The 15,617-nt window shown below is 41.4% G+C and overlaps 2 protein-coding genes across 2 annotated transcripts in view; both read left to right on the top strand.

Moving 5' to 3' along the window:
• Positions 1-301: 301 nt before the first annotated feature.
• On the top strand, positions 302-6,177 carry pgm1 (phosphoglucomutase 1). Its single transcript, XM_004068020.4, has 11 exons — positions 302-634; positions 2,389-2,551; positions 2,666-2,809; positions 2,939-3,064; positions 3,148-3,338; positions 3,430-3,584; positions 3,693-3,808; positions 3,904-4,039; positions 4,285-4,468; positions 4,650-4,784; positions 5,548-6,177. Exons 1-11 carry the CDS (start codon positions 389-391, stop codon positions 5,635-5,637), a joined length of 1,686 nt encoding a protein of 561 aa, XP_004068068.3. The 5' UTR covers positions 302-388; the 3' UTR covers positions 5,638-6,177.
• Positions 6,178-13,600: 7,423 nt separating this feature from the next.
• Positions 13,601-15,617, top strand: part of ror1 (receptor tyrosine kinase like orphan receptor 1) — a 114,295-nt gene continuing 112,278 nt past the window's right edge. The window contains exons 1-2 of the mRNA XM_020702460.2: positions 13,601-13,791; positions 13,879-14,025. Of these exons, the coding sequence (XP_020558119.1) occupies positions 13,923-14,025 (103 nt within the window). The 5' untranslated portion in view covers positions 13,601-13,791; positions 13,879-13,922. The remainder of the gene's footprint in view (positions 13,792-13,878; positions 14,026-15,617) is intronic.

Raw genomic sequence — 15,617 nt, 5'->3', positions numbered from 1 at the left:
CAACGATTTGAATAAAGAAATACTCAGAAATGTAATTTTAAGCCTAATTTTCTTCATTATGCCCTTCATCGTGCGAAAAATATGGCCACAAGAACATGTTAAAAACACCCAAAACAAGATTTTCTTTGCCTGTTATACTTTATTTTATATAAAAAACACACTAAATGCAAATGCACGTATATTTTTAGGTATCATAATCTGCTTGCAGAAGAAAACTACAGCTTAACACGGCAGAGTGGGTCGCTGCTTGCCCTTTAACTCAAAGGGGGTGTGTGAGGGGGAGTTACCTCGTGAATACGTGCAGTCTCTCAGCCTCCACAGTCACCTCCTTGTCGGACCACACTGCGGAATATTCGGGGTGACCATCGGTGCTCCTTCGGGGTCAAAAATGGTGAAAATTACCACAGTGAAGACCAAACCGTACGCGGACCAGAAGCCCGGCACGAGCGGTCTGAGAAAGAGGGTGACGGTGTTCCAGCAGAACCAGCACTATGCGGAAAACTTCATCCAAAGCATTATCTCTGTGGTTGACCCTGCGGAGCGCCAGGCGGCCACCTTGGTGGTCGGGGGAGACGGCAGGTTCTTCATGAAAGACGCCATTCAGCTGATCGTCCAGATTGCAGCGGCCAACGGGGTCAGTAAGAGTAATGAAGGAGACGCGGTACTAGTTGATGCTCGTCCTGTTCGTCTTGCTAGCTGAATAAACAACATGTCCTGTTCAGTCTAAGCTAGCGCAAGCTTGCACGTTAGAGTTGAAAAAAAGGCTTTAAGATATTTCGAAACTGAAACGACATTATTTTATCTTTAAAAGTTTGCCATCAGTGGTGCATCGACGTAAATACCTCCATGCTAGCTTACAATAGCAGTAGCCCCATCCTTAGCAAAAGCCCTCCAACTGTCATTCAGAGGTCATTTGTGATTTAAATCTGAATCTTATGAATGAAACTGAAGTTTAGATTAGTTATATTCCTTGTTTATGGCGGTATAAGCGTGTACTTGGTGGTGCTATGCCACTAAATTTGGGTGTTTTACGTATTCGGGCTAGCAAAGAGAAACCTGACGTGTTGTTTTTTCAAGTATTCTGCTGCTGGCGATACATTTGGGGCGAAGAAGTCATCGCTGCCTCTGCTTGCCATGTCAGGTTTTTTTTCCAATAGCACGTCTCCGAAGAAATGTATTGATTTATGAACAGTTTTGAGCATTTCGCGAGCAGCTGACAGGTGTCAGAAGTTCCTCTAGTCTTAGTTTTAGCGTCTCCAGTCATCAGATCATCTGCTCGGTAAGTACACGGAGGAAGGAAACAATTAGCTTTGAGCAGGAAGGAAAGTTTCTTGGTCGTAAAGGCTCGAAAAATTAGTGTCATTCTCTAACTTGCATCATCTCGGGTTTTGACATGCAAGCTGGTGGTTGTAAACTTCTGCAAACACAGTTGAATTGTGCAAAGGGATTCCTGGTGGGGGGGTTGTTTGCGAAATGAACTGTGGGGAGATACCACTTTGGTAAAGGAAGGGGGGGGGGGGGGATCAACCAATCAGGTTACTCCACAGTTGTTTGTGAGTTCCACTTGCAAATACATTAAATATTATATATTTTAGAACTTGTTATGGTTTATGTAGTTGTCAGGCGTTTGTCTTATTTGTGCCACAGGCTGTTTCAAGCACACACATCACTGACAGACGTGACATTAAGGCTGCACTGAGTGCATGACCTTTCCCCTCTGCAGCAAACCTCAGCAAAGAGATTTGTACTGTGCTTCCACAATTTGTAAATGGGTTTGACTTTTTTGACTGTTTTGCTTCAACAAATGTGGCTTATAGTCCAAAAAATACATTAATTTAGAAAATTAAACCCATTTTATTTTTCTTTAATCAGAGAGCCACATGTGGCTCCAAAGCCTCAGGTTGCAGACCCCTAGAGGATTATACTTGATCCAACATGAAGATTTGAGCTTTTCCACATTTTTTGGTGAACATTATGCTGAAACCAGTTGTTGGTAGAACTGCCTAATAGAGTAAATAGCAGAGACAGAGCACTGGTTCGCTGTTCTTGTGCAAATGCTAAGCAAAGTAAGACCAAGATAGTGGGGGGATTACAAAACTAAAATGGGTGAAGGTGCACATGCTATTCTTTTGTAGTGAAGTATTTTATAATCATAAAGAACCCCAGAAAATGACACAAAGAGAAAAAGTAATCTCTTTTTAAAGTCATTGAGCCTGTTAATTGAGATCTTGGTTAGCATTGCCTAACTTCATGATCCTGATCCTCAAAGTAAACACTAATGTTCAATATTTGTGATGCTTTTTGTTTGTTTTTTCTCCTCAGTTTAACTTCTTATGCGTATTTCCGTCTGTGCACTTGCAAAAAAAATCTTGTTTAATTGTTTTGCAGATTAATCACCTTGTAATTGGCCAGAATGGCATCATGTCCACCCCAGCAGTTTCCTGTGTGATCCGCAAGATAAAGGCAGTGGGGGGAATCATTCTCACAGCTAGCCACAACCCAGGGGGCCCCAATGGAGATTTTGGTATCAAGTACAATATTTCAAGTGGAGGTAAGAGATTCAGATTTAGGCTGTGGAGGGAGATATGCTTGTGCAGTTTTTAGGCTCCAAGTTGGTGTTTTTTTGTTGTTGTTACATTTGCTAGGCCTCTCTTTTACTTTGCAGGTCCTGCTCCTGAAGGCATCACAAACAAAATATTTGAGATCAGTAAAGCCCTGCAGGAGTATCACATCTGCCCGGATCTCAAAGTGGACCTTTCTAAGATCGGGAAGCAGACTTTTGAAGTGGAAACGTTTAAGCCTTTCATTGGTAGGAAGCTTCTTTGTTTTTTAAATACAGTTACTGCATTTTTTTGCTGTGAGTTAAATCTGGTTTTTGTGTTGTGCCCTGGGTTCTCCTATTCTGACATGTACTTGTTTCCCTCTTGATTTGTCTCAGTGGAGATTGTTGATTCAGTGGAAGCCTACGCTGAGATGCTAAGGGACATTTTTGACTTTCCTGCACTAAAGAATCTTCTCTCCGGGCCCAATCACATCAATGTCCGTCTGGATGCTATGCATGGAGGTATAAAGGAACACAGGGACTTTTAGAGCAACACAAAGTGAGGTCTGACAGCAATAAGGAAAGCACACTCTTTCTCCCTTTAGTGGTCGGTCCTTACATCAGGAAGATCGTCTGTGAAGAGCTGGGCTCTCCTGCCAACTCGGCCGTCAACTGTGTACCACAGGAGGACTTTGGGGGCCACCACCCGGACCCCAATTTGACCTACGCTGCTGATTTGGTCAACACCATGAAAAGTGGAGAGTATGACTTTGGAGCTGCCTTTGATGGTGACGGTGTAAGGGATCCAACTCCTTTTTGCAGTTTTTGTCTTTCATTATGTCCTGGGTTATTGAAAAACCCCCTTTTGCCTTTTGTCTCATCATTAGGACCGAAACATGGTACTGGGTAAACATGGCTTCTTTGTGAACCCCTCTGACTCTGTAGCCGCCATTGCTGCCAACATAACCAGCATTCCTTACTTTAAGAAGACCGGTGTCAAAGGCCTGGCCCGCAGTATGCCCACAAGTGGGGCTTTGGACAAGTAAAAACTGCACAATGCACCAGCAAATCATTTTTAAATAAGTTAAGAGCTCTCTTTGAAGAAGCGTTTCTACTCATTGGGTTTATGGTATGTTTTTGTCTCTTCTAGTGTGGCTAAAGCTCTGCAGATGGAGCTCTATGAAACTCCAACCGGCTGGAAATTCTTTGGCAATTTGATGGATGCTGGAAAACTTTCACTGTGTGGAGAGGAGAGCTTCGGCACTGGTGGGAGCAAGCCTTAAGCTTTCCGTGTTTGCTTAGAATTCTGTGAAGTATTGGTGTTAGCCGTCATTTACCCGTCCTGTGCTGACACCTACCAGGCTCGGATCACATTCGGGAGAAGGACGGCTTGTGGGCGGTGCTTGCATGGCTGTCCATCTTAGCCACCAGGAAACAGAGCGTGGAGGAGATCATGAAGAATCACTGGCAGACGTTTGGCAGAAACTTTTTTACCAGGTCTGGTCGAATGTGTTCAGTTAATTGCCAAATAAAGGGAGAATCTAAAGTTTTTGAACAACTGGATAAATAAATCACTAATATGGTGCAATAATAGAGTAATTTATCTTAAGACAATATACACTTTTATATTAAAGTGCCCACTGTTTGCAGGTGTGTAGAGATTCTCATTCCCCCTGTCATATTATGACCAAATACTGTTATTTGCATGGTTGCTTTTTCATTCATTTGTCTTTTTCATTCAGGTACGACTACGAGGAGGTCGACTCGGATGCTGCTAACAAGATGATAAAGGATCTGGAGGCACAAATGTTTGAACCATCCTTTGTAGGAAAGACATTCTCATCAGGGGACAAGAGTTATGTGGTGGCTGTAGCTGACAACTTTGCCTACACAGACCCAGTAGATGGCAGTGTGTCCAAAAACCAGGTATAGTTAACTAAAGTTTGTAACAGCAGTTTTAGCTGTTTAGGCTCAAATCTTTGGTGTTGGGCACTTTATTTGACATGTGACAAAACGGTCATATCCAAATAGTGGCATGCACTAATGTGAGTTGTGTATTTTTTCTTTTCATCGTGAACTCTGTCTACTCGCTCTTTCGTTCTCTCAGGGCCTCCGGATCATCTTCTCTGATGGTTCTAGGATTATTTTCCGTCTCAGCGGCACAGGCAGTGCTGGAGCCACCATCAGGCTCTACATAGACAGCTATGAAAAGGATCCCCAGAAGATTTACCAGGACCCGCAGGTTAACCCGCAGTAACTTACTAGAGGATTTAGAGAAATGTTTAGACAGAGAGTCAGACTAATACAAGTTCTTTTCAATGGTACTTTTTTAAATGGGAAAAAATATTCGCCAAATTTCCAAAACTATCTTGTCTGGTGTGCAGAACTCCCAGCTTCCATTAGGTGGAGCTCTTCACCGAGAGAAGTTGAACTAACGTCATTTAGAAGGGGAAATGCTCACAGAGAGAAAGTTTGAAGAATGACAGATTAGAAGATGTATAAAAAGACAGAAAACAAAGAGCAAGTGGCTCGAGCAGATGATTTTTTTTTTTGTTTTTGTTTTTTGCTGGCAGGGAAGGGAATACAGTAACAAGTTTAGCCTTGTGTTCCCAAAAGTTCTGAGAATGTACATTTTTAAAAACAGTAATTTTTTATCCCAATGAGAGAGGGAAAATTGCAGCACAGGATTCACTGACTTTCAGTATTTTTGATTCGCACATCTGGAGAATATGCAAGAAGAAGTAATGTTTCAAAATAGTTTTTTTTTTCTGTCCTTTTAAATCCTTACAGTATAAACAATTGGATATGGTGGTATTTATCCAGATGTTTTCCTTTTAGTATTACTAATATAATTAATAAAGTTAAAAAATTATGTTTTTACTGTTTGTAACTGGTGAATAGCAGTAAGTAGAGTGAATTTATGAGGCGACCAGTGTTTCGGATGAGACCTTTAGACCTAAAAGGCTGAACAGGAAGTCTGAACCCCTGTGTTTGTTCTTGCTCAGGTGATGCTGGCGCCGCTGGTGGACATCGCCCTCAAGGTCTCGCAGCTTCACGAGAGAACGGGACGCACCGGGCCGACTGTGATCACATGATTCCTCTGCCTCAACACAAGCGCTCACAATTAGCAACATGATACCTCTGCTTCAACAGAGGTGAAGCTGCCCCCCCCCCATTTTGTGCTATTTTGCCCGCTGTTATTAAATTGGATAAAAATGGAAAATGTGTGTTATGCAAGGGAATAGTTTAGGTCTTCTGATTTTGCTCAGAGTTAATCACTGCCATCCTGTAGCACCAGACTGTAGGGAGCTTTTTAAGATACACGACAGGTCTCATAAATTCTTTTAGGTGTCAGAAAAGTTGTGAAAGTTTGATGTTTTTGTCTCTGTAGCAGCACGTTTGTCCTTGTGTGTAACCTCCTAAAACTAGTTGATTTGCTTCACATCTTGTAACGCTGGCACTGCTGAACCGAGGGGAAAGCAGTGACTCTGGGCAGCATGTTTCCCTCCACCCCTCTCCCTGGTGCCTTCCCCTCTGATGAATAATTCTAGGTTACTGAAAACGCCTCTCAGCCTGAACCATAACTGAAGTCACAAAAATAAAAATAAAATCTAATCGAAAAGGACAAAAGTCAACTGTGTTATTGTTTCATTTAGCTAAAGTGTTCACAGATGCTAGGACCTGCAGCAGCTTGGACAGACTCGCGCTGGGAAAACCGAATATTTACCAGGGAAACGGAAGAGAAGAACGCGTTCAGTGGTGCTGAGCATGTTTGTGTAGTTGTGAAAGAACTCCAACAAATGTAGTGCTATTGTTTTAGAAAGCAAGGAAGCAGTTTCCAGGAGAAAAGCCAAATGTCTTGAAAAGGTCTCTGCTTCCCAGCATTCCTGCAGCAAGAAATATATACAATAGAAGCTGATAAATTAATCCTCCAAAATCTTTTTTTTTTTTTTTTTTTAGAAAAATGGGATAATCACTGCAATCCTGATGAGTAATTACACCTACAGTTTAGGATGTTCTGGGATACCAGAAAGCAAATCAAAAGTCTGTTTTTCCTCCCCAGGAGTTGAATTTCACTGAAAGGTTTGAGGTAACTTGGATCTGACTTTAAACCCTAGATTAGTGTCTGTTTCTTGGCCAATGATCTCTGGTGTTTGGGGGTAAATTGGTTACAATTTAGTTGAATAGAAGAGAGGTTGGTGAAAAAAATCAAGTGCAAACGGAGGGGGGAGCGCTCCTCGTCCAAACGTTAAAATGGAAAATTGGTCTTCATCGCAGACGGCACATTACACGGCAATTTCTTTCATGTGTGGCGATCCATTTCCTTTTGACTGTTAATGACAATATGTACGGTACCTGCTTTCACTAAAACTCATGGAAAATAGTTTGAGACTGAGCTGGAACTAATTGGCAAATCAAATTGGATTTAACTGCAAAGATCTAAAGAGTTTGATGTATGATGGCAGCATCTTACAGAAAACTATTACTGCAAGTTTACATTTCCTGTTATTTTAATTCCTCAAACCTGGATCCATATTTCATATAGCACTGTTGCCTTTTAAGAAGTAGATCTGTATCCAAGCTTTGTTTACTTCTTGATTGCAGATAAGGTTTTCAAGGCCAATTTCCAGTCTTCAAAGGTCCAGTTAAGAAAAAAAAAAGATTGAGTCCTAAAACTGCCCGAAACAGTTAAAACTTTTGTTCCTCAAGGAGTGGGAATGGGGTGGAAACATTTTCATGCTGCATTGTTCAGAGCCTGTCAAGCTGACAGAGCGATGCAGAATGTGTTTCTCCTTTTCGGTTCATAATGACTTACAGGCTGCATTCGGATTGGCTGTCATTACATCAGGTAATCACAGACAGGCTTACATTAGACTTGCCTGGCCCCCTGCTATTGGAAGTCCAAATGACTTTCTCTGGAGCTGGCATGACGCCGCCTGGCTTTGGACCAGCCTCTTCGTTGGCTTCCTAATAGATGATGATAAATGAGACACAAAGACTGCATTTCTGCAGCCCTCATGAGCTCTGAATGAAGCCGTCGTATTTGTCTAAAACATTTCTTCTGCTCATTGGAAAAGGGATTGAGTAGTGGCTTAAAGCTGGATAGAGCTCATTCGCATTAGAGCAAGGGAACTTAGGGTAAAACTTAAAATCAGTGCAGTCTCATTTTTTCCCACCGATAAGGTTATGTGTGAAGGACTGTAAGCTATCTGGAGAGAATGTAAACAAACGGATGATGGGAAGTAGGTGCAGGCTTTCTCCGCACTGGTCCTGCCCACAACTCAGAAGTGAATTTCTAATGAACCATTGCCGCTCTGCAGAAACTATGTCCTAGAAAATGACACAGGTTGTTTGGTTTTGGCTAAAAACAGTATAATCATAATTTAAAGACCACTGGAGAGATTTTTAAAACGGCACAAAAAAAGGATCGGAGTGGGACTTTAATACAAACGATGTCATAATCCATGAAGGTTATATTAAATAATGTGTTTTTATTTATAGCTTTAATAGTTTTTTTTTTATCTGACCAGCGTATTGGCTATAAACACTCCTAGTTGTTTCTTTTACATTTTTAACAATCTTTTAGAATAGATACTTTTACTCTTTTAATTGTGGAATGTAAAGACTTGGTGCAAGAGATTGACTTCACCTCACCTGGATGACTGAGAACCTCCACTCACATTTGCTGGATCTCTGAAAACAAACCAAAAATAACAAAACTACAAATTATTGTCTGTTTTTTTATGTTAGTTGTATTTGCTAATAGATATTAGCATCTTGCCCTTCTAAACAAACTGGAAGTTTTAGAGGGATATTTCGACATAAAAATATTTTTATTTCTCATCTCCATTTTTGAAACCAAAAAAATACTAGAGATTCAACTTAACTTTTAGCAAGATTACGTGCTTTCCAACTTTACGTACATTTCTAATTTTTTTTAAAGAATAAACATTTCTTGTCTCTAACCAGGTAAGCAAACCCCATTAATGGAAAGCAAACAAAAATGTGGAGATCAGACTGTTCTCCTTATAGCCTGACATCATCTGCCCATCCTCAAGCAGGAGCGTTCTCTGACAGTCTGTGAGCTGTCCAAAAAGATTCTGATGATCATGAATACAAATGTTTACGTTCTGTTCGCAACGTCCCAGGTCAACCCAGTGAACGGGAGGATGTTTGAGTCATTGGGGGAAATAAAAGATTTAAAGACACAAGAATGTTCTGACCTTTGAAATGGACCAGAAAGTGCAGATCATCTCGTTGGTGTCCACTTTTCTCTAATTCTGTCTTTCTGGCTTTGCTCAAGACTCCACAGAGGAATCTACATCGGGCACAGAAACGAGGGATTTTTGGTGCGCCACAGATGTTCTAACGAACTGTTTACAACATTTTGTCTTTTTCGCTTGTGTTTACCCCAGCCCATGTGTGGGCAAAGGGGAAATGAAAGAAAATGTAGTACAATGTCAAACCTGTTTTTTTTTCCTGGATGTAGAACACAGTCAACTATGTTTTTCTGCTGGCTGAAACTTTTCATGATTAAAGTCTCCTTGCAGAAGACCTTGACATTTCAAAGTTGCGTTAGTAGGGGGGATGTTTCTCTCAAATAAATCAAAGATAATTTAGACAATCGAGGGGAACTTATCTCTGCTCCCTAGATATTTACGACACATGTGTTTTGCCTACTTTTAAGGAAGATTTGTTGTCCTTTCCTCGTCAGATGTTTGGCTTTGCAAAGCTCTCTGTGGTCCAGCCAGTGTTGTACACTACGGATTACTGCGACACATTTGAGGCCAAGTTATACTCTGTTTTGACACGCAGGGTTTTGGAGTCGAGAGGATTTATTGAGGCCAGTTTGGTCTGTGAGTCATGTAAGGATGGGTCACATGTAGAAGACAATGCTGCAGACCTGCCTGATTTTTATTGGAAACCATGATAGTTACAAAGAAAAGAAATTATGAAAAAGCACAGAACCCACGACTTATTTGGATCTGAAACAGGAAGTTGGCAAAAACTGTTTCCCACCATCACTTTGGTCGGCCTCCATATCCATGCTAGTTTGGTCAACCAGAAACTCTCATACTTTCCAGAGACCTTTTGAACCCTGATCCCCTCTACCATTACAATTCTACTACTTTCACAGTGCATGGTTGCAATTTTCCTAATCTTAGCCTAATTTAGGCTGAATGACACAATTGCATATCCAGGCAGAGAAACAAGCCAGTGTCAGAAAAAATCATCTCCCAATTTGATGGTCCCAGTTATAAAGCAGGATTCTGCAATTGACCTCTCTGAGGCTCCTTATTACAGATTTGTGGGTTCTGGTTGTTCAGGATTCTTTGGCAGTTTTGTATGTAACAATTTTAGTGTGCTTTGTCTATTCCTCCAAAACTTGAAATAAAGTTCAACAAAGCCATCTTAAAAAGTGACGCCTTTGAAAGGTAAACTTGGGTATTTGACCCCATCACAGCAAACGTAATCCTTCAATGTTTCTTAGAATTCTCCATGAAAAGATCATATGGAGGAGCAGGACAGTCCATACATTAGTAAACAAAGTCTGCAATTGCATTTTAGCTTCACCACAGCATTTCCTGGTTTTAATCAAAGCCTTTGGCAGCATGAACATTTGGATGCTTTTGCCTCTGAATAAAATGATTGCTTTTTTAAAGTAACAGTGGAGCAGAGATCCTGTTATACTGACATGTTATATATTGTGACCTTCATCAGGGTCGTCCTTGCATCCACTGAAACACGCTGAGTGAATATGTAGTAAGAAAAAGCAATACCCAAATTAATAGTGTATTAAAATTGTATGTTTTTTTTAGTCTGAATTTTACAAAAACAGTGACTAACCACTGATTGTCAGGTGTCTGCAATTATCCAATGTATCTACATTAATCTTATCTATATTTTTGAACAGATTCTACCTGCAAATAAAATAGTATCTTATACTTTCCCATTTTCTCATCTTGATTCCCCAAAAAAACATGCCATGTGACTTCAAGGATCTCCTTTGTTTCCAAAAGAATATGCTGGCTGTCATCAAAGCAAACCAACAAATCTGATACTTCAAGTTAAAACAGCCCATTTAAAATAAGCGACATCCAACCTTTGAAGCCCTTTGTATTGCTCTGATCCAAGCTATCTTTACATGGCTTACATTAAAATCAGAGAGTTTTAAAAAAGAAAAAAAAACACAAAACAAGACAACAGAGTGTAAGATTCCTGATAAAAATGATACGCTTTTTTAATGTGTTGTAATCACATTAAAACTATAAACAAATTATAAAACCTTTCTTTGAATGTAATCCTACTTTAAATTTAACTCAAAAAGTAATCAAGTAGTGCTGCATGGTGGTTACAGTGAGTAAGCGGTCTCACCTCATTGCATTTTTTCCATGGTCCAAACATGCTTCATAGGTTGATTGGTTTCTCCAAATTGCCGCAAGTTGTGCATGTGATTGTGTGGCCTAGCTTGCAACAGGGTGTACCTCACCTTCACCTAACAGTAACAGGCTCAGGCTCCAGCAACCCCGTGACCCCAAAATGGATTCAGCAGGTTAAGAAAATGGATGGATGGAGGTAATTCGGTACCTTGAAATATTATTTGGAGGGTGACAGGTTTGAGCTTCGCTTTGCCTGCCCGTGTGCAAAAGTGTCTTTAGGCAAGACACTGAACCACATATTGCTCTTGGTGATCTGGCTAGCGCCTATCTTGCTAGGCCCTAGCAAGATAGCCTTTCAGCCATCAGTGTATAAATGTGTGTGTGGGTGAATGGAACTTGGGACTAGCACTTTGGGGCTTAATCAGAGTAGAAAAGTGCCATAGAAGTATTATACCATTTACCATAACTGATGAATGATTGTCGCACGAGGATCAAATTCTTTTCTATTTACATTTCTATTTGTCATTTTATCATATAGCAAAACTCTAGATGAATTGTGTCAGAAAATCAAGAGTTAAAATACTGGAATATATTTTTTATGAGCTTCCGATAAAGGTATACTTCATGTCATTTGCTTTACAGTCTGTGTTGTCCATGTAAACAAGTAAAAAAAAAAATGTTTTTCAGTTTATTTTAATATTGTTTGTCCATAGTATTTCAGGTTGTTGTAATCAATCTTTAAGTGATTTAAAACAAGACCAGAGTTTAAAAAGGACAATTCAAAGAATATTATCCATCGACCCATCCATCTTCTTCCACTCACACGGGACTGGGTTCCAAGCAAAGATGCCCAGACTTCCCCTCTCCAGCCACTTCCTCCAGCTCCTCTGGACCCCGAGTCTTTCCCAGACCAACTGAGAGACGTCTGTCCCGGGTCTTCCACTGGGCCTCCACCCAGTGGGACATGGCCGAAACACCTCCTCAGGGAGGGGTTCAGGAGGCATCCAAACCAGATGCCAGAGCCTCCTCAACTGGCTCCTCTCGATGTAAAGGACCAGCAGCTCTATTCCAAGCTCTCCACAAGTGACAGCGCTTCTCACCCTATAGAGGAAGCTCAATTCAGCTGCTTGTATTCGGAACCTCGTTCTTTCAGTCATGACCCTGAGTTCATGACCACAGGTGAGTATTGGAACAAAGATCAACTGGTAAATTGAGCGCTTTGCTTTCTGGCTCAGCTGTCTATTCACCACAATGGACTGGTGCAGCGACCACATAACAACGGACGCCACTCCAATCCCACTGTCAATCTCACGTTCCTGTCTTCCCCCGCTCGTGAACAAGACCCCAAGATATTTAAACTCTTCCACCTGGGGTAGGATCACTCCACCCACCCAGAGAGGAAAAACTACCTTTCTCCGGTCAAGAACCTTGGCCTCATTCCAGCTGCTTCACACTCAGCCACAAACCACCCCAATGCACGCTGCAGGTCCTGGCCTGATTAAGCAAAGAGGACAACATCATTTTATAGGAGCAGAGAAGAAATCTTGTGGTCCCTAACCAGATCCCTCCGGTTCCTGGCTGTGTAAAGAAATTCTGTCCATAAAGACTATAAATAAAAGCGGTGATAAAGGGCAAGCTTGCTGGAGTCCAACATGCACCAGGAACAGGTCCGACTTACTGCCAGCTATGTGATTGCGAACCAAGCTCCTGCTCCGGTCATTCGGAGACCGGACAGCCCTCAGTAAGGCTCCCCGCACCTCATACTCCCAGAGCACCTTCCACAGGACACCACAGGGGACACGGTTGAACACCTTCTCCACATTCACACAACACATATGTACTGGATGAATGAACTCCCACGAACCCTCCAGCACCCTAAGGGGGGTGTAGAGCTGGTCCACTGCTCCGTGACCAGGACCTAAACCACACTGTTGTTCGTGGACCTGAGGTTCAACTATCAAATGAACTCTCCTCTCCAGTACCCTGGCATAGACTCTCAGGCTGAGGAGTGTGATTCCCTGGTAGTTGGAACACACTCTCCGGTCCCCCTTCTTATAAAGGGGAACCATCACCACTGTTTGCCTGTCCAATGGTATAGTTCCTGACTGCCACCCGATGCTGCAGAAGCGTGTCAGCCAAGACACATCCAGACTTGAGGTACTCGGGGCGGACTTCTCCACTCCCAGAGCCTTGCCACTGAGGAGCTCATTGATTACCTCAGTCACTTCAGCTGAGGGTGTCCAACGAATATTAGTCATATCATAATTCAATAAACCCCCCATCAGTTCATGGAATTTACATAAATGTATACCAAGCATTAACAGTCAACATGCATATTTCTTGAAATGTATTTAGCTAAAAATTAGATCAGGTGAAAACAAATCTTTCATGCATTAAGGCAAAGGGGTTAAAACAGAAGAAATACATAAATGTAACTCATAAAAAACCCACACAATGTAAAAAAAATAACTTTTTTTTCTTCTAAAATGAGACAGGTGAGACGCATTTTCTTAATGAGACACTTTCTTATTCCTATATAATGTTGCGAGTGTCATTCACCACGTGCACGCGCAGCAATTACGTTGAACAGGTATATATTTAGTGGCAAGCTTGACAGCGGCTCGAAAGGATGCCCGGCTGCAGTTCCTGCATTAAACACACGATGGCGACCCTGAGTTAATTAGACCCATGTGTTCTTTGGGCACAAGTTTGGAGCAGAAGTTTGTTGGAACGGTTGCGCTCGTGCGGGGAGAGGCACAGTCGGGGCAAAGTGAGTGGGGCTCCACAGAGAAGAGAACGAGGCACAGACCAGGAGCGGCGGAGACTGTTTTCCAAAGACTCCCGCATTTTTCTGACTTAATAGTTCAGGTGCGCCTTTCAAGCAGCGCGCAGTTGATCTGTTTTGGGTCTGTCAGAGAATTTGGGAAGCTCTTGAAGTCAATTATTTTTGCGTAGTTGGATTTTCAGCGCGGGCTGAGTTTGAACGAAGAGCCGGAGGAATGTATCCACGTTGGGTAGCAGTGAGTCTGCGTCTTTGGAGATGTCCAGCCTGCGCACTCTGGATCACCTTTCTCCACATCTCCCTGATCCTGAGCGCGACTGGTGAGTCCTGACACATTTTCCTCCTTCCTTCTCCTTCATCCCTACTTCCACTCATCAAATAAGAATTTAATAAATCAGTTCATCATCCTTTCCCCGTTTCTTTGCCCATTTTCCCTCCCCACTCCCGGATCGTCCTCAGGCTGGCGGGACATCTTTATAAGCTGTTTGCCATCATCATCCAGCCTCTCTTCTCATGCAAACAAGCTTTGGCTTTTAGATTATGGTTCTTTAGTGGCTCTGGGACCTGGCCACGGGGAAAGTCTTGACTCCACTCACAGACAATAGGGGGGCTCTTAACTAGTCAGCTGGGTGTCCATTGTGCGCTGAACCAACCCCCTTAAAACGCAGCAGAACAGGGAATGCATGGCAGGTTATTTATTGTTTTCAAAAAGACTTTGTTTTATATATTAGAGCGAAATAAGTCATTGTTTGACAGAAACAAATCTAAAGAATTTAACAAAAAACAAAAACTTGATTCATTAATAATTCAACAATGAAACCTGTGCATGAAATAAAAATTCTAAATAATAATAGTAAAACAAAACAAGTGGAAACTTAAACCTTTTTCATTCAGAGGTTTTGGCTTTAACTCTTTTGGTGACATCTATCAATTTTGAAAAATTTTGGACAAATGGTTTACAGATGTATCTGTATAAATCTTTTATTTTATTTCATGTTAAATCTGAAGTACACAGTCTTCAAGTACCACTGTCTCAGTTTATGTGCATTTTGATGTGTGTTTATATTTTGCTGTCAGTTATTAGAGATTTAAATGATATAAGACAGTCAAAAAAAAAACAACAATCTCAAGTGCTTCCCAGCCCAGAGCTGCACATGGAAAGCATTTGAAATATTTGTGCTGGCATTTGAGTGTTAGTATCTAATGATCCTCCCAATCCACATGAGAAGTGATGAATCATAAATGTGGAAGATTTTCAGGTTTTGTTTGGATTACTTTTGTCCTCCCTAAATGCATTAGAGCTTCAATTTACATTGCAGCTCTAATGTTTATGCTGCACAGCTTTTTCTGACTCCCATTCTCTCCTTCTTTGTATCTCTGTTCCTTGGTTTGTGGCAGAAGGAAATTTTAATTTGCATACTTGACAGGATAAGTTATACTTCAGAAGTGGTTTAAGGATGTCAAATCCACTTTTCCAACTTTTTCTTTGAAAATTTTTACCAGCAAATAACACATTGATATTGAAATATGTGCTCTGACTATTACAGAACACAAACTATGACTGCGACCCCAGAAATTGCACAGATGAGGGTTTTATTTCAGTGTTGAAAACTCTAAAATGACTGAATCTTGACTGTGTGCCTCAGAAATGAGCTGCAGCTGGTGGTTCTGCATAGTTGCTCTGTCCATCCAAATAGAAGCTGCTTCACTTCTTCATTTGCACAAGAAAATTACGCCAGTTAAGAAGGTTTTCATTGTGTCCACAAACGTGACCACCTCTTTACTGCTCGGGAAGCCGTTCCTGGATGACAACACTGGAAGTCTTGTCTTTTCTCAGAATTTCTGTATTGGAAAGAGTGAAACAAGAAAAGTGGTGAGTTTTACCTGGTTGAGGTACCCATTTCTCTTTGAC

Source organism: Oryzias latipes, chromosome 4, assembly GCF_002234675.1.
Source record: "Oryzias latipes chromosome 4, ASM223467v1".
Taxonomy (NCBI): Eukaryota; Metazoa; Chordata; class Actinopteri; order Beloniformes; family Adrianichthyidae; genus Oryzias; species Oryzias latipes.
Note: the sequence above shows the minus strand (reverse complement) of the source record. Positions and strands in the feature narration are given on the sequence as shown.

Bases quoted from the DNA above. Each gene is read 5' to 3' on its own strand.
- pgm1 (XM_004068020.4), top strand. From the start codon at position 389: ATGGTGAAAATTACCACAGTGAAGACCAAACCGTACGCGGACCAGAAG. The intron at 2,810-2,938 runs GTAGGAAGCTTC...GATTTGTCTCAG, and splicing joins AACGTTTAAGCCTTTCATTG to TGGAGATTGTTGATTCAGTG. The intron at 3,065-3,147 runs GTATAAAGGAAC...TTCTCCCTTTAG, and splicing joins TCTGGATGCTATGCATGGAG to TGGTCGGTCCTTACATCAGG.